Source organism: Sinocyclocheilus grahami, unplaced genomic scaffold (genome assembly GCF_001515645.1).
Source record: "Sinocyclocheilus grahami isolate Dianchi unplaced genomic scaffold, SAMN03320097.WGS_v1.1 scaffold285.1, whole genome shotgun sequence".
Lineage (NCBI taxonomy): Eukaryota > Metazoa > Chordata > Actinopteri > Cypriniformes > Cyprinidae > Sinocyclocheilus > Sinocyclocheilus grahami.
In genome coordinates, this window is record NW_015505464.1 from 670,453 (window position 1) to 690,844 (window position 20,392).

A 20,392-nucleotide genomic window follows, 5' to 3' on the forward strand; every position below is an offset into this window, starting at 1 on the left:
GTTGCCCACTGAAGCTAAGCAGGGTTGAGCCTGGTAAGTACCTGGATGGGAGACCTTCTGGGAAAACTAGGTTGCTGCTGGAAGAGGTGTTAGTGAGGCCAGCAGGGGGTGCTCACCCTGTGGTCTGTGTGGGTCCTAACACCCCAGTGTAGTAACGGGGACACTATACTGACAAAAAGCACCATCTTTTGGATGAGACGCTAAACCGAGGTCCTGACTCTCTGTGGTCAATAAAAATCCCAGGATGTCCTTTGAAAAAGAGTAGGGGTGTAACCCCGGCATCCTGGCCAAATTTGCCCATTGGCCTCTGATCATCATGGCCTCCTAACCATCCCCATATCTGCTGATTGGCTTCATCACTCTGTCTCCTCTCCACCAGTAAGCTGGTGTGTGGTGGGTGTTCTGGAACAATATGGCTGCCGTCGCATCATCCAGGTGGATGCTGCACACTATTATATTTATTATAAAGAATATTTCATTTTTTATTTACTTATTTATTATTTATGTTTTGCCACAAAGCATGACTTGGACTAATTACATTTTTCTGTTGTGTGAAGTTCTTTGAATTGCAGTTCAGCAAAACTAAACCAAAACCAAAACCTCCTAAACCAAATCTTAAATTCAGCACAACTCTAACAAAGTATTTGCGCTCTTACAATATGAAGTTGCATCACAGGCAGATCTTAAAAGTACATAAATTGATTTATATAGTTGTTGATGGATAACAGACATGAGTAAGTGTGTGTGTGTGTATCTGCTTCATTGTTAACTTACAGTGTTTTCCTGTGACGCCAAGAGCAGCTCTTCATAATAAAGAAGTTTATCTACTTCAAAGCAATCACCGGGCCTCTCCACCAGCTGGATCAGAGTCTGTTTGATGTTCTCCTCACTCTCCTGCCTCTGTCAGGCCTGCTTCAGATAGTCATAGACCTTCAGGAACACGTCCTCTCCTAGCTTCCAGCACACCGACCTAAAAGACCAAATTTAAATAATAGTTAAAATAATCCAGTTTACATTTATGAAGGACTTGCCAAAGTCTCAAAACTCAAATGCAAGGAGATATGAGTGAGTGACATGACATGTGGCCAAGTATGGTGACCCATACTCGGAATTAGTGCTCTGCATTTATCCCATCCGAAGTGCACACACACACAGCAGTGAACACACACACACACTGTGAACACACACCCGGAGCAGTGGGCAGCCATTTATGCTGCGGTGCCCGGGGAGCAGTTGGGGGTTCGGTGCCTTGCTCAAGGGCACCTCAGTCGTGGTATTGAAGGTGGGAGAGAGCGCTGTACATTCACTCCCCCAACCTACAATCTCTGCCGGTACGAGACTCGTAATTTGGGTTACCTTTAGGTTACGAGTCCGACTCTCTAACCATTAGGCCACGACTTCCCCACGACTTCCCCCATATCCTAGCAGGTGATCCTGCTCTACATGTATCCTACAGCATTCAGTCTCTCAACACCGTGGGACAAGTTGATGCATCCAAGCGGGACCTCCTGTAAAAAACGTCCCCCTGACAGGTGTTGGTTATGTGAGCAGGCACTGTGAATCACGTCACTGTCTCAATGTCAGTGTGATCTCTACTAGCACCTTTGGACCCCTCAGCAAGAGCAGAACAGCCCATCTCACACACGCACACACACACACACACACACACACGCGCATAATGTCAAATACGTCCACAGCTGACAGACCAAAAATAGAACGTCTTTCCTTTTCCTTCAAATAGAGTTAAAAATAAGTAATGCCTTTGTGAATATGTTCATTTAGTGTGAGACTGTGAGATATCTGAATGATTTATGAGTTGACGTAAGTGTTGACCAAAATGGACATTTCTATTTCATTCTCAAAAATTGACAGTCTAGAGATCGAAGAGACAGTATAGTAGTAATGATCCAACCAAACTCAAAAGTGAAGGTCAGATAACAGAAGAAAAGGTAATTAGTTCCATCTTGGTATATCAGGAATTGTCATTCTTATGAGGGATAGAGCCATAGAAATCCGGTTTCCTCTTGTCTAGGGTACTAAATTGATTTGGACTTTCCAAGACAGGGCACTTCATTGTTCTGGACAATGTAACATTTGTGACTCAAAGTGTGAAAAGCTGAGAGTGAATGATGAATTGCAGGTCGCAGTAGCTCAGAGGTTTCTGCTGCGATATCATCTGAGAGGGTTCAAACTTACAAGGTTTGGGTTTGTTTCACTCAGTAGCCTAAAGTCAAAGAAATGCCATCAGGTAGAGGATGTTGAAAGAACAAGGAATGAAAGAGACAGCTGGAAGAGATGAACAATATCACCCTTAAAAAGCCAATTAAAAGAAACACAAGGGGTCCAGATGATGTAGTCTTTCTTTTTGTGTCAGTCCATCTGTAGTTCAGAAAGGCAGGAGCAGCATCTTTAGTCATTAAGGCCTTGTACTAATGTGACTATTATTTTAAATTAATTATTATATGGTATCACTTTTGATTCTGGTCCCTTTGTAAAATCAAGTAATTTACAAATCATCCCAATCTATACTGTCTTTGTTTTATTGCTAAAACTCACAAAAGCAGAGTCTTCTGACAGAACAAAGAACTGTGACGGTATTTCTGCTGGCTTTTTAACCACCACCACCACAAAAAATAAATAAATCTCAAACTCTTTTAACAAATACAATGATCTGTATGATTCAGCTGTGCACATACAAAGAAATAAATGACTAGTGTGAAACAAGCAACCAATGGCATAACACATTAAATTATGATAGCATGAAAGGTTTAGTTTGACTAAATGGATGAACCCACTGTAGCCTTGAAAGTTTGGTATGTACACTGAAAAAAAAAAAAAAATTCACACAGAAATTGCTAGTAAACTTCACTAACAATTACAAAGAAAAGTCAAGAAACACACTGAATTAAACACGAAATTCTGAAGTATAAAAATGTAGTATTGTCTTGTAAAACATACTCCAATATCCAATATCTAACTATCTGGAGCAAAAGTTATAGGCGTTATATACACTTTATATGCAGTGGGATTAAAAAGTCTAAAAACACACCGAAATTATGGGATTAAAATCAAATTTAAATATGGAAATAAAAATGTTACATTTTAAAATGTACATAAAAAAATGTACAGGGATGTACAAAATAATTTTCTCTCACATATTTATGCTGACAATATCATTTATAATGAAATTTATTAAAATAGAAGCTATTCACTAGTCATCTCAGAATTTTGGACCCCACTATATATATATTTTTTAAACAAGAAACACCACCTACCACTCAAGGAGTTGAATATGGGAAAATAACAATTTTGGTTATGTTTGGGCCTGACGGGCTCAAATCAACATCCTTTATGAAAACAAGTCAAAGAACAAAAGTCAAACTGTGTAATGCCCGCGGTACCCTTTCAAATGTTTCTCCTCATGCCCATGAGAAGAAAAAATTAACCCCCAATGAAATCTGTGACTTTCAATTTTAATTTTTTATCTGTATCACAACACACAGTCATTTCCTATGACAGATAAAAATATTTTAATGGAAAAGACACCCCCTGTTGACAGTGTTATTGATAGTTTGAGCATTTTTGCATTAGCATTTTTTTTTTACCCAAATTTTTGTTTCCGGCTTAACTTGGCAGTCAAGGGCATGAGTGATATGTGACCCTGGACCACAAACCAGTCTTAAGTCGCTGGGGTATATTTGTAGCAATAGCCAAAAATACATTGTATAGGTCAAAATTATTGATTTTTCTTTTATGCCAAAAATCATTAGGATATTAAGTAAAGATCATGTTCCATGAAGATATTCAATATAGTAAATTTCCTACTGTAAATATATGAAAACGTAATTTTTGATTAGTAATATGCATTGCTAAGAACTTCATTTGGACAACTTTAACGGCGGTTTTCTCAATATTTAGATTTTTTTGCACCCTCAGATTCTAGATTTTCAAATAGTTGTATCTCGGCCAAATATTGTCCTATCCTAACAAACCATACATCAATGGAAAGCTTATTTATTCAGCAATACATTTATAATTTATAATATAATATAATTTATAATATAATAATATATAAAATTTACCCTTACGACTGGTCTTGTGACCCAGGGTCACATACTATAAAAACAAATTTATAACTGTGCAACTCCGCAAAACAGGACAGAAAGGGCATCATTAAAAAAATTTAAATAGTCAGTACTTATGTATTGATTATTCAAGAGTGACTAGGAGAAACTGAATGCACTGTCTAATACAAGATCACAATGAAGTGCAGAGGTGACAGATGAGATTAAGAGAAGAACAGGAGCAGGTAGATGGGGTGAACGTGTTAAATATGAGGAGAGGGGGTGTTGAGAGGCATGTATCATTGAATAAGTGGAAAATGGCCAAAAGGACGTTTGTGAGTCATTCTGATACATTTTTGTGGTTTGCAGTTGTTAGTTCATATTTGCATATCTCTTGATGACAAGATCTCAGAAAGCCACCATGAAACTATAGGAGCAGTTCGAGAGAATCACAGTGACCAGATCCAAATGAAATCTGTACACTTTTTGTTTTCACATTTTCTGTATTGATTGTGGTGGGAAATCTATGTTCTAATTCATCTCAAACTTCACTGATGCTTTTGTGCCTTAATTAGAGCAAATCCTCACATCCACCATCCAGTGGCCTTCCAGTCTTTCCAGCTGAATGAAAGCATTTAGGGAGGAACAACGTCCAATTAATGTCATAGCTGCTGATTCCGGGTGGGCCTGGTAATGACATATAAATCATTTGTGCCCCCTTTCTCCTGAGTCAGACTTGTAAAAAGACAAAAATCTAGACCCACGAGCCGAAAAAGGACAACTACAGTCAATACAGAGTGAAAGTGACATGGAGTTCGAGAAATACTGAACTAATTAGCACGTGAATAGTAGATTTTTGTGATGATGAGCTGATAGAGTGTGGATTATTTCATGACTTCAGTTAGAATCTAGATTGGATTTCCGAGACCCTTCGACAATATAGATGCCATTTCTGTCTTTCATATACAAATGCGTTAATGAAAGTGCTGTTATTGTTAACTGAAACAATAAAGGGAAGCAGCCAGAGACTCACCGCGCCTTCAAAATAATCCAATTGAGGTGCATAGACCAAAAAAGTTTCCCAAAGGTGAAGAGCTTAAAAAAAATCTGCACACTCAAACATCAAAGATTCAACAAGCGAGATGAAAGCAATATAAACAATTTACTGAGTAAAAACAAGGCAAATGTTTCGGTCACATGTTGACCATTTTCAATGCCAAGCTTGTTAGCTCGTTAGCTTGGCATTGAAAATGGTCAACATGTGACCTAAAACAAAAACAATTAAAAATCGTTTTTGTTAATTGAAATTAATCCGAAATAAAAATATAAATGTTAAAATATAAATAAAGGAATATAATAATTTGAAATATAATATAATAATTTGAAATATGAAAATGATTCAAACAAAAACCTAATGAAAGAACAGAAGCAAAATAGAACACAAAATTGAAATGAAAACAAAAAATAAAAGACAACTGAAATTTTTTTATAAATACTAGTGTGTATATCTATCTACATCTATATCTATGTATACCAAAACAACACTGTAAATGACTATTTTTACAATTTTTGTAACATCTATTAAAAATCCAGTAACTTAAATTTTTTTTCGGTCATGTTGAGATATTAACCCTGTTAACATCTTTTTTTTTTAAGTAATAAAAAAATCCATAAATCTTTATGACAATCTCTTTTTATCACATCTGTTAGTTATGTTTGTCAAAAGGGGGCGAAAAAAGGTAAATCCATTTACAATGATATTATACAGCAAACAGCTGATAAAAATGAAACATTTATGATTTTTTGAAATATTAGCATTAAATTATTTTTCTATAAAGCACTTTTTCTACAATCTTGTGCTGAAGCCTTGTATTGCCATGAAACTGTAAAAGCGTTACCTTTTACCCGTTACCTTTCTGCTAACACAATTTAACTATATTTCAATAAAAATATATTCATATAATGTTTAATATAGTACAGAAATTGATATTAAATGCAATGAACTGGCAAAACATCCATTTCATAGAATGCTCCTCCACTTTAACTTTGCCAAACTAAGCTATTACACAACCAACCATACTGTTTTCCAGTAGGATACCTGTTGTCACTACTTCTCATCAGTTCTGTTATTGCTGTCTTAACAAGATATAACAGGTCACCTGAGAGTGTCGACTGTCAACAGGGAAAGTTATGCCTCGAGGCTGACAGCAGTCATATCTTACAGGTGTCAGGTCTGATGAGCAGCAGACAGCTGCTGATGCTGAGGAATGTCAGGGCTGCGGTGGCATCAGCTCGAGCTTCAGTGAGCTCAATCCTCCAGCCTGCTCAATCCTCTGCAGTAATGGGGACCGGGATATGAGCGTGTGCGGTCTGGGATTAAATCGATTGTGCCCCCCCTGCCCACTTCAGCGTGAGGTAATTGCTGTCTCCTCCTTTCCACGCTCCCCTGGAGTTTGACTGTGACTCTGGAAGTTTGAGCACTCCAGCATGGTGAAATGGAGAGAGCAAATTATTTAATTTTATGAACTGCATGGAATATGCGTATGATTTCCGTGACTTGAAAGTGGCCCATAATGAGAAGGTTATGGAAATGTCATGAACACGGTTTTAATTAATAGTGAACTCTATCGTTCAAAAGTTTGGGATAGGTAAAATGATCAAAAATAAAAATACAGTAGTACATTTTTTTTATTTATTATTTAATATATTTTATTACATATTATTATATAGGTTTAATATATTTTACAATATAATTTCTTCCTGTGATGGCAAAGCTGAATTTTTAGCATCATTACTCCAGTCTTTAGCGTCACATGATCCTTCAGAAATTATTCTAATATGTGACCCTGGACCACAAAACAAGTCGTAAGTCGTCTGAGTATATTTGTAGCCATAGCCAACAGTACATTGTATGGGGTCCAAATTATTGATTTTTTCTTTAATGCCAAAAATCATTAGGATATTAAGTAAAGAGCATGTTCCATGAAGATATTTTGTACATTTCCTACCATAAATGTATCAAAACTTCATTTTTGATTAGTAATATGCATTGCTAAGAACTTCATTTGGACAACTGTAAAGGTGATTTTCTCAATATTTCGATTTTTTTTGTATTTCAGATGTATTTTTAAAAAATTTACCCTTATGACTGGTTTTGTGGTCCAGGGTCTCATGTGATGATTTCCTGCTTAAGAATTTTTTTTTTTAAATTGAATTGAATTGTGTTATATACGTAATATATATATACATATATAGAGAAATTGACAATTTTTTCTACTATGAATTTATAAATATAAAAATCTTGCAATTTTTAAATATATTTTCAACTATCAATTTCTTTTCCACTGGGATATGATTAGTAGTTTTTCTCCCCATTAAGAAGATTTGTTATTGATTGAGACAAATAACAGTCCATGCTGAATGTTTCCGTCAAATTGTTAAAACTGTTAAAAAATGACTAGAAAGCTTTGTGTATATTTATAACTTTTCTAAGAAACAGGTGTCGTGAATCACTCAAACATCAAAAAAGCAATGAAGTTAAAGAAAACTATTGCTCATAAAAACAGTCGTACTGTGACATAACTAAATCGAGAAGATGCATTATAAACGTCCTTTTTTATGAAGGACAAAGCTAAGTATGCTAGTCTTAAAGTTTAAGACACGGTAAATGGAGAGCAATCAGACCTCTCTGTTATTATGACTCACAAATTTGTCAAGAAGCCAGGAATAAAGACAATTATAACTGAGAGACCTTTGAGATCACAATGACTAGCCCTCTTCAACGCTGTTGTCTCCAAGTCAATTTCAGATAGTGCTTTCATATAAGAGAGGCGTTCCTGTCTAAGTCGACAAACTTGCTGCTAACACACACACACATGCCCACTCATATACACGCACCATTCCACTAGTCCATTTCCAGCTGATTAGTGGTGGTAATCAAGGCTGAGCTGCAATCAGCCCCCACTCCCAGCATGATAAACACAGCTCTCTGCCCGCCCCTCCACTTCCTGGCCAACTCCAGGCTCTTTCCTTTGCAATCACCACTCTCCATTTTTCTATAGAGAGCTCCCAAAACCCTGGGAACCTCCTCAACAACAAAAGCATAATGACTTACAAGCATCTACTGCTCTGGGCCATTACTTCGACAGCTTAGACGTTTCTCAATGGTACCGGTTCTCTGTGCTTGCTCTGATAAAAGAGGGCCGATATCTCAGTGAATGTACGCTTCCTACCGCAGCTTTGATCAACTATTTTCAGAGGGTTAATGAGCTGCAGTCAACAAAAGAAGTTCTATACATAATGATCAACAGAAGACGCAATACCGTACATTAACAAGTTTGAGAGAACTCGTGTGTCATGCAGAGATGAGCTAGGTGAAGGAGGGTTATCGTCATCAAACGATCACATCAAACAGCATCATCTTTTGTTTTCAGAAATACCCTTGAGAGCTGTTCTCGAGATATTGGCCAAATGCACATACTGTATAATGTACTGGAATCTAAAGAGCACAATGAAAGAGTTTTTACTGTCAGAAGGGCTGACTCAAGGAGATTCAGTCTTCTCAGAGGAAGAGCATGCTGGTCTTCACATGGGGGCGTGGGTTCAAATCTCACGTCTGACAAGTGGCTTTTAGAGGAAATGGATTTGCTTTAAATAAAATCCAAATGAGTTGATACAGGCATGCATCTGTAAGAGGCATTAGCCCAGAATAAGATTAAAAGCATCCGTTGCTTTCAAGGTCAAGATTTTGACATAAAAATGTACAGAAATGAAATTAATCACACATGCGGTGACAACCTAATAGTTTGTCTGATGACATCTGGTGATACTGGTGACCAGTTTTGATTATAGTTTTCATTAATGGAAATAAGATGAAATAAAATATTAAACTTAAACTTTAAACTTATTAAAAAACTTAAACTTTACAAAAACTTTAAAAATAATTTTTAAATGTTGTTGTCCTGGCAACTAACAAATTTAAATAAATAAATTTAAAGGTTGAAAATAAGTTAAAATTATTCAAACTAACTGAAATAAATATAAAGCAAAACAGAAATAATAAGAAAAAAATGAATAGACACTCTTAAAAATAAAGGTGCTTAAAAGGTTCTTCACAACGATGCCATATAGAAGAACCATTTTTGGTTCCACAAAGAACCATTCAGTCAAATCTCTTTCTTACCTTTTTATAATCTGAAGAACCTTCTTTCGCCACAAAGAACCTTTTGTGAAACAGAAAGGTTCTTCAGATGTTAAAAGTTCTTTATGGAACCATTTAGACAAAAAAGGTTCTTCTATGGCATCATGAAGCACCTTTATTTTTAAGAGTGAAAATGGAGAAAGCACACAACAAAATTACTAGACCTTTAACTAAAATGAGAAGATATACAGTATATAAAAAAAGCTAATTCAAAATATTGATAAATATTACAAAACTACTAAAATAACACTGCTTGTGACTACAGCGAATAAAATAAGTATTGAACATGTCTCCATTTTTCTCAGTAAATATATTTCTAAAGGTGCTGTTGACATGAAATTTTCATCAGATGTCGATAACCACCCAAGTAATCCATACATACAAAGAAAACACTACAAATAAGTTCAGAAATTAAGTTCTGTGTAATAAAGTGGAATGACACAGGGAAAAAGTATTGAACACATGAAGAAAGGAAGGTGCAAAAAGGCATGGAAAGCCAAGACACCAGCTGAAATCTATCAGTAATTAAAAAGCAATCCTGCCCCTTGTCAGTGGAAATTAATATTAGCTGGTTCTGGTACAGTACCAGGATGATGAAGATGAAACAAGGGTGGACATTTCAGCAAGACAATGATCCCAAACACAGCCAAGGAAACTCTCGATTGGTTTCAGAGAAAGAAAATAAAGCTGCTAGAATGGCCCAGCCAATCACCTGACTTGAATCCAATAGAAAATAAGAACTAAAGATCAGAGTTCATAGAAGAGGCCCACAGAACCTTCAAGATTTGAAGACTCTGTGGAAGAATGGGCCAAAATCACACCTGAGCAATGCATGCCACTAGTTTCTCCATATATGAGGGGTCTTGAAGCTGTCATTACCAACAAAGGCTTTTGTAAGAAGTGTTAAATAAATTTAAATACTTTTTCCCTGTGTCATTCCATTTTTATTACACAGAACTTAATTTCTATTTGTTTTGTTTTATTTGTATGTATGGATTACTTGGGTTGTTAACGACATTTGTTGAAAATTTCATGTCAACAGCACCTTTAGAAATATATTTACTAAGAAAAATGGTGACGTGTTCAATACTTATTTTACCTGCTGTATATGACTCTCGAAAAAGGAAACATATCAAGCTATATACTGTGTGTTTCATGTGCACAGCAAGTTAGGCAACAGTTATATTTTTTAAAAACTAAATTAAGAAATAAAAAAAATAAAAGGTAATGGACAGTTGGTAATGATACATTAAATATTTTAGTGGTGTAGCGTCTGCGTAGAATCATGCACGATCTTTGGGTTTTATGGCTTAAGAGACACTTTTAGCTTTTGACATTTGCATATAAATTACAGTCCTGGTCACAGACGTTACACTTATATGGGTGCTAAATGTCAAATGGTCCCCCCTCCCCCATCAGGGAGATGCTAACCAGTTTCACCACCCTCGCCTCATTTGGAGTTTCAAACACATTCCAAAGAGACGTAAATGACCCCCGGGGCCAGGCACAATGGGTCTGGCTGACCAAGCAAACTAACACACACAAACACACACACGTAAAGACCTTTACTCTATTTACTCTACAAATATATCTGGTATATTGCATGTGTTGTTTGTATGTTTCCCTATTAGATTAGCTGAGTTACCACTCGTTATTTGTATTAGTTAAAGCCCTAAACACTGATATTCAGGTGTATGGATGTATTTTTTGTTTAATCGATTCTAAAGGTCTCTTTCTTGGTATCAATATTATCTGCTCTTTATTCCTCAAACAATGATGTACAGTACGTGATTGTGAAACGCATCATACGGTTTGTACTATATTTTGGGTTAAAACTACAGAAATTCCAGACCGGCCATAAAACATGCAAATGGGTCATAAAGGGAAACTTCTCCCGCTCAAAAATTCACGCCTGGTATTGGCCAGTCCACCCAGAATAGGAACCCTCAAAAGTGATTAGCCCGAAATAATCTTTGCTCAGAAACCCTCTTCGTTTGAGACAACACTTTTCGAAGACTCTCAAGATCTTCCTCTTGAGTTTTATAGTTGAGGTATACCTATGATGAAAATTACAGGCCTCTCTCATCTTTTTAAGTGGGAGAACTTGCACAATTGGTGGCTGACTAAATACTTTTTTTCCCCACTGTATATATATATATGTGTTTTGCTTAGTTATATGTTAGATATAGTTTCATTTATTAAATCCCTTATATTCACAACTGATTGTCTCTGTTTGCTGCTCACAGTTCGAAGTCAATGAATGTGTGAACCCTTGCTACATTTTGCTAAATTACTGCTAGCACTGCACAAAGAAGGACAGTTTATTCTTCCTTGGCCAGGAAAATAATCGTTCCTTGAATTGATAAATGATTATATTGTCTGCTCGGTGGACGGACAGATCAAATAATTGTAATATTGATTCTGCTACAGTTAATTCGAAGATATAATCTAAATATTATTAATCATAACCAGATATAATTAGTCATAAATATTTCTCTTTTTAGAGCTAAAAAACCCTACAGTGGTTTTCAAACTTTTCCACTATAACCACATAAAACATATTTCTGGAAAATATAAATTTATATTTGGTGTGATGGTAATGGCAGCAGTAAAGGGGAAAATTATTTGTTATAACAAGTACAAATTGTACCTCATCTTTTTTTCCTTATTTTATAACTTATAAAAAGTGGTGTTTATACATTTACTGTTGAGGGGAAATTAAAAAAAATATTTGGCCAAAATTGTAAAATTCTGGCAAATGCACCTTTCTGCATTATTTAATAGTCTTTTGAATGTTCTTTAAAAGAATTAAAGAAACTAATTCAAAATATAAAAATAAAGCATAAAAACTTCAAAATCATTCTAGAGGACAGAAAAGTCACCCATATTATTATTTTGCCAAAAAGTTCCTTCAGTTGAAAAGTGACTCAACTGAATAAACCACATCACAAAGTAAGAGAATTTTACTTGTTCAGCACTAGAGTCTGCCTGCACCTGCACATACCTGATAACTTGTTCACTCCGAGCTGAGTGGAGCTGCATCTGGAAGAACAAGACTGTAGAGTCACCGCACAGCTGACGAGAGGCTATGTAGGGAAAATGCAGCTGTTGTAAATTGCTACCTGTGCTCTCCTTCTCCCTCCTCCTCATCTTTAAGCTCTTATGAGACTTGCAGAGAGGGAGATGACAGCCTCTAATTCCTGCCCTCACAGGAAGAGCGCTTCTGTTATTAATATCTTCAACCCACACTCAGTAGGGGAGCCACAGGCCCGGCCTGCCGTCAGGAAAGGTTGTGCAGTCATACTGAAAGGAAGACAGAGGACTCTACCAAGCTTATACTGGAGAATGGTGTGGTATGAAACATATATCCAATATGGTATGGAATCGAAACAAAGTTTCGTACATTAGGACAGAGGTTTTAAAACTGGGGTCCAGAGACCCCCAAGTGGTCTGCAAGACAGTGCTAGGGAGTCAGTGAGAAAATTCTGAAAAAAAAGACTATAATAATATCAAAAAAGGTAAATAAGTTAAAATTTACCAATTTTATTCCATTGACAGCCATAGAAACAATGATACTGTCTAGTTTTGTACACCTGCTTTTTAAGTACTCTGATGGACTCTCGGAATTTTTTTTAACTTGCATATAAAACAGTAAAATATAAGTATTTTCCAGATAATATTTATATAGTTATTTTTTATATATGTATATATTTCTCACTGTATTTTATTTTTGTCAAATAAAATACACAACCATTCAAAAGTTTGGTGTTAAGATTTTTTAAAATGTTTTTGAAAAAAGTCTCTTATGATCACCAAGACTGCATTTATTTGTAGCCTGTAATATTTTGAAATAATACTACAATTCAAAATAAATGTTCTCTATTTTAATACATTTTAAAATGTTATTTCTGTGATGAAATTACTCCAGTCTTAATTGTCACATGATCCTTGAAAATCCATTCTAATTTGATTTGGCCTTCAAAAAACATTTCATAACTATATTAATGTTGAAAACATTTGTGCGGTGTACTACAGTTTTTTCAGGTTTCTTTGATGAATGTAAAGTTCAGAAGAACAGAATTTATTTGAAATAGAAATCTTTTGTAACACTGTAAATGTCTTTCCTTTCACTTGTGATCAGTTTAGTGCATCATTGCTAAAGTATTAATTTTTCTCAAAATAAAAAATCTGACTGACCCAAACTTTTGCGGGGAATAATTTGTTGCTCTTGTAGAGATAATACAGACAGTGAAGAGGAGAAGAGAATTAGCTCTGTGGCGAGAAAGATGTGTACAAACAACCTAAGAAATGAGAAAAGAAGCTGAAGCTATCTATACAGAAAATGACAGAGATGATGTCCTGAGGAAAAATGGAAAAGCATCTGTGCACAATAACCTGAAAAATAGTAAATGACATTCCAAGCAGAACCTCATATTAAAACGTACCTAGATAAACACACCACAGGGAGGAGTCACCAAGATTATTGGGTTACTAACACAGCAGGCACAGATATTGATATATACAAGTGTACAAAAATACCAATATATATGCATTTTTGAGCTTTCAGACATTTGTTCATGTTTGGAAATGCTGTCCAGAGGCCCCTAAATTTAATTTTGAATTAATATAATGCTCATATAATGTTTATACTATACTCACATAATGCTTGAATTGAACATGAAACAGTAATATACAAAAAGGAAATTTGTACTAGAATCTGCCGTTGCAATTCAAAGTAATTTGAAAGAAAATTGAAACAAAAGGAAATGACAAAGCCATTAAAGTGCTAAATGATCATTGCTAAGAACAATTAAGAACCAATGCTACAGTCTTGATGACATTTTTGCATACTAATTATCAGTGATGCACTTTGCCCATGTTTGTGGCCTGCTGATACAGCTATTGTACTATTTCTGATATATCATTAGAGAAGTTCAGTGTCAGGCTCATGCTGGTTTTAGCTGTGAGCCACACATCTGTCTGGTCCTGTGAAGATCAGACTTGGGCTTCAGGGATTGAAGAGTGGCAGGATGAGCCTCATGACCAAGAAAAGCAGGCTCAAATACAGAACAGTGTCAGACAATATGCTGATTTCAGTGGCAGGTGGATTATATCAGAAGTGACCTACTAGCTGGCCTTTAATGGGTCTGGGAAAGCAAAATATCTGCTTTGGACAGGTCAACACTTCTTAGTCTCATTTGTTGGGAGACACAGGCATTTTATACAGTATAGAAACACAGAGAAACTTTATAAATCAACACAGCTATAGGATAGAAGGATAGAATCTCCATAAAAATGCTTCCAAGCATGTAGGTAAATGCAATTATTAGTGAATAAGACCTATTGTGAGGTGCATGGGGTGTGTTAGAAACTCTTAAAGAGGTGATGGCTGTGAATAGGTCAAAGATGGCACACTCACTCTCTCATGCGCTGTATTCTGCCCTCAGCCATGGAGGTATTGATTCTACTCACTCCCAGAGAACCCAGCTGAGGCTTCTGTTCTTCAGATCCTGAAACACAAAGACAGTGCATATACAATGTCAGGTAATAGACTGATTTGAATTTATTTATTTGCTTGAAAATGCTTGAAATTTGCAGACTAATATAAATTGCCTCTACACATTATATACACAGCATATAAATAAATATATTTTAAGCTACTGTTCAAAAGAATTACTGTTTCACCAAAAAAATTGTTTCAGATAAATGCTTTCTTTTAACTTTCTATTCATCAAAAAACAAAAGTTTCCACAAAAATATTAAGCTGTTTCTTGAGCAGCAAATCGGCATATTGAAATGATTTCTGAAGAATCATGTGACACAGAAGACTGGAGTAATGGCTGCTAAAAATTCAGCTTTGCCATCACAGAAATTACAACACAGAATTTTAAATCATATTCAAATAGAAAATCATTTGAAATGTATTTTTAAAATTTATTTTCACAATATTACTGTTTTAATTGTAATTTTGATCAAACAAATGCATGAGAGATGTCTTCAAAATTTATTTTGTTACCAACCCCAGACTTTTTAACAGTAATGCATGTACGCAGTAAAAAATTGACTTGGGGTTTCTAACAAGTAAGGGGTCTGAATCTGAAGGAAGCGGCCTTATTGATTCAGTTTATCACACAGAGATATACATTACAGCTCTATGCTGTCTATGATGCAGACAAAACAAGAGAATAATAATAAAAAGAAAATCAAAAAACAACAAACACAGTCCATCTGGACCAGTGCAATAGATGTATTTATCTGCACATATTTTTCATGTTTATTATGAGTTATGTATGAGTTCATGTTTATGAGTTAGTCTCTAATAAAAAGCCAGTTTTATGGCAGAATATTGTAGAGTTTATGATTTCATTGACATCATACTGTAGCTATTAGAGAATAACAAAGGACAATGGGTACCAGGGGAAGATATTTTACATAAATAAATACATAAAGCAAAAGGTTTGTTAAAGTTCACTTTTATGTAGGCCAGTGCCGAATGAAGTCAGAGATGAGCTAGTGGAGCTCAAGCAGAAAGCTGCATTTCTGAGCTGTCAGCCACAGTGACATGTGCGTTACGGTTCACCAAGCCAAAGCAGATTGTGTGTGTGTGTGTGTGTGAGTTTCACCAGGTGATGAAGGGACACAGAAATCATGTGTCAGAGCACCTTGTGCACTGTGTTGAGTACTGTACGTCAAATATGTGCTTGTGTGTATAATATCACTGCTGGTCTTATTATAATCTTAGCATAATCATTAGATGAATAACACTCAATGCACCACTTTCCTCTTACTGTATTTTACTTGTCATTAAAAGTACACATAAATCCATCTTCTGAACTTCAGTTAAGTTAGATAGTTCGAGATGAATGCACCATCTGAAATGAAATATATACTGTTTCTCACTTTCAGCCAAAAAACTATTATTTTCCTCTCCATTTTTTCTATCTATTTTTTTTCTGAGCAAATCTGACACTCATTGTGCTGACAAGGTGGTTGGAGAAAAAAGGAAAGAAGATAAGGTTAGAAAAGTGTTTCTTCTCTTACTGATGCCAAAAGACCAACCCTGGGCTGATATTACCCATCTAGCATTATCCTGCTATCATTCATCTTACTCTACAGATAAGCTGAGTTCAGAAGTGAAGAGTAACATTTTCATTACAGGGAATAGGAGGATTGGTGAATAGTGTATTGTTATTATATATGGCCTGATATGAGGATTTTGTAATTTGCCAGCCCGTTTTCGTGAATAACAGGCTTTGACAAAAGCTATTGAGAAATAAAGATATCAGCAAGCATGAACACACTCACAAATAAATGCTAACTCAAGCTGATATATACAAACACTCAGAACACAAAGCCATTGCATTGGATAACAATAATAAGCAGCATTTAAAGAAATTCCCAAGCACACTTTTCAAACCAAACATTTCACAAAAGGTTTTAAATGACACAAATAGATTAGGGTGAAAATAAAATAAAATAAAATAAATAACAATCAAAGAAGAAAAAAAGAAAAAAACAAATCCGTAAAAATGAAATAAGATTCTACCTTAAAATGAATATGAGGTAAATAATAAAATAAAATGGGTTAATAAATTTGAATATTCATTGTGATATTTGTCTAGACAGAATGTGGTACTTTTTAGAAGGGAAAAATAGTCAGGGATTGATGTGGTCCAAAATGTCAGTTTATATAAAGCCTTTGAAACCTAAGAAGGTCAAATAAACCAGGAAAGAAACTAAGCGCTGCACATAAATACTCCAGTTCTATCGATGAGGAAATGCACAGAACTTATCAGATGTGGTCAGAGCCTGTATATAGCCCACATGAATTACCTAATCAATGTCGCCATGGCTTCAAGTGGCAGACAAAACAGGCTTCCTGACATTCTCACCTCAGAGTAATCAGGAACAAGGAAAACAATCCTCAGTATCACACACTGAGAGGGGTGACACTTGCAAATGGGTCATTCATTCTGTGTGTATGGACCTAAATTAACGTGCTCGCGTGTCTTTAGAAGAATGTAGCATTTTTGCAGGCCTGTGACCATCAATAAGCAGTCATCAGGAACAAGGAAAACAATCCTCAGTATCACACACTGAGAGGGGTGACACTTGCAAATGGGTCATTCATTCTGTGTGTATGGACCTAAATGAACGTGCTCGCGTGTCTTTAGAAGAATGTAGCATTTTTGCAGGCCTGTGACCATCAATAAGCAGTTTTTGTCTGCTCACTGACCTCTCATGTAATTGGCCAGTCACTATTGGACAAAGATGCTATATATATCACAATGGTAATGGAGTATACCTGCCAGTGGGATTGTATTGGTACACAGGCCTATCCCAAAAAAGAAAAACACACCAGACAAAAACCAAAACATAGATTTGATGGATTAATCTTTGTTTTATGCATTTTCCTGTGTGGAATGACTAGGAAAATAAGACCATAATAAATACTCACCAACCAAATCACCATCCAGAACATCCTCCATGTGTCTGATCATAGCCTCCAGGTCACTGTCCTGTGACAAACAAGGACCCACAAGCTCAGGCTGAAACACACCATATATGTTCCCTCTGGCCTACATACAGAGACATTATAATATTAGTGGAAATTATAGGGCTGAGAGGGTGATCTTCTGTTTAGATCAACTCCCTAATGACAGTCTAGCCACACAGGGGTCTTGAAATACAAGTCCTATAAACACCATTCCGGATCAATTGGTCTTCTATCTGAAATGATAACGTGACCTGGAGGGGGGATGTAGCACCATGATAAAGGCAACCTGAAGGGTTTTATACTCCCTTGAGACATTCACCTTGTTAAGATGAAAGCCTCTAGGGTAGACTAAATGAGTCTGAAGCAGGGCTAAAGGTCAATCAGCAAAATAATAAGGTGCACTTTTGCCCTTTATGGACTTCTAGAAAATAATCTCCTAAAATATATTCACACTCTTACTATTTTTAAGAACTCATCTAGTAAAAATGTTCAAAAGTTCATATACATTTATCACAGGATTATATATATATTTTTGTTCTTGTAAAACATCATGAACCTTTCCATAAAAAGATAATTTCCACCACCTATAAATAAAACAAAACCTACTACTACTACTACAATTATTATTATTATTATTATATTTTACAGTTTTACATAATTACAATTGCCACAATTTTATACAAGACAACTACTTTTTTTTTTACATATATACATTCATCACCGTTTTTTTTGCAAAACATTATGAACATTTTATCATGAAATTATCAAAAGACCATTTCCCCATGTCATCTACAAAAGTTTTAAAATCAAATAAAACCCACTATTATTATTACTATTATGGATAATGATAATAATGATAATTCATGTATTATTATCATATTATATTATATTAATTTGATTGAAAATCATGCACAATTATAATTGCCACAATTTTTCACAGACTTTTTTTGTATGTAAAATGTAAAAGTTAACAAACCATTTTTTACAAATAAAATATGGAAATGATTTATAAATATTTAACTCTGTTTAGACTATCATAGTTTTAAAAATGCAATACATTTTTTTTATGCTGGCTTTCATTTTTTTAATATTAAAGGTTGTGGACATGGATAAAACAATGCAAATATATACATAAAAATGCATTTGAAAAGATGCAAAAATAAAAGTGCCAACGCATGAAGAAACACAGTATTGTAAATGGAAAACCATATTCAAACTGCAATTGGTTTGCAGAAAGCAGGACCTAGTTTACTGTGAATGAGAGACAAGTGCATTGTGGTAGAAGGTAGGCCTTTGGGCAGTTCAAGGGTATCAAGTCGTGCCATCTATGCAAAGCATCGCAATGAGAAAAGAAAAAATGCTGGTGCAGAAGAACCGGCTATGTATTATTCTGCTATTTACAAAATGCAATTCTTCTATCCGCAATTCCGGGGAATCTCAGCCGGCCACGGCTGGCGGCACAAACATCGCCACTCCACTCTTACTGTGAGCCAGCTAATTATCAAATATCCACTGGGGCAGAAGTCTATTCCACTCTCTCTTTTGGTTTCATACTTATACCATCACGGTTCCGAGTTTTTTTCTTTCCTTCCTCTCAATGGTGACAAATAGTTTTAATCTATCTCGGCTAGCCTGATCGAATCGTGCAGAAGCCTGGTATTGGATTGCCGATTTAAGAGTATGCTGAGGTGCGTAGTTCGTGATCTCTTGGGAGTCCAGATGAGCCCCTGTCTCTTTCGCACCTGATCTGAACGTATGTGTTTGCTGTTGTGTCTCAAAACTCAAGCACTACAAAGTATCTGCAATAATGAGTTTGAGTTTGGCTGAGAAACCCTCTATGGGCAAAATGCATTTGCATAATGCGGACTATAATACCGCAGACAAGTGGTATCATATTACCTGTACATTAACCATTACCTGTGGACTCGAGTGCATGTGAGATATGGCTGAAATCATTTTATTCCATGCTTCATAAACAGATGATCCTGTCAATGAGGGCTTGTTAAGACTTGAGGGTGTCTTTGAGTTTAGTGTGTGAATAATTCAAAAAGATACTGGGAGGGAAAAGAGGATACTTGAGGAATATCAAACCAAAAGTGTCCTTGAGGATGGAAGGAAATATGGCATTAGCATATGACTAGATGATGCAGTTTATATTCAGATGTATACTGTATGAATGTATAAAGGAACGTGTAAGCAATTGGTCACCATTTATATGTTTTTCACAGTTTAAAAAACATGTAGCCTACCCTAGTTCAGCTGAAATGGTTGCAATGCGAACTTTTAAATTAATGTGTGTTCATAAAAATAATTATAAAACAATGATCAAAATGCTATTTAAAATAGTTTTATATGAAGTTCAACATGTTACATTAATTACTTCATGTCAACTACACTTAAACGCACCATATATACACCAGCATTCAAAAGTTTGGGGTTGGTAAGATTTTTTAACATATAGAAAAAATAATAATATAATTATTATTATATTATATTTTACAGTTTGACTGGAAATTATGCACAATTATAATTGCCACGATTTTTATACAAGACTTTTAATAAACTGTAAGAGTTAACAAACGATCCCCCCCCCCCCCCAAAACAACAAGGAAAAAAAACTAAAAAATTTCA

General features: G+C 35.4%; 1 protein-coding gene across 1 annotated transcript in view; it reads right to left on the reverse strand.

Moving 5' to 3' along the window:
* Nucleotides 1–661: 661 nt before the first annotated feature.
* Nucleotides 662–20,392, reverse strand: part of nek11 (NIMA-related kinase 11) — a 36,698-nt gene continuing 16,967 nt past the window's right edge. The window contains 3 exon segments of the mRNA XM_071582429.1: nt 662–970; nt 14,684–14,774; nt 17,723–17,783. Of these exon segments, the coding sequence (XP_071438530.1) occupies nt 766–970; nt 14,684–14,774; nt 17,723–17,783 (357 nt within the window). The 3' untranslated portion in view covers nt 662–765.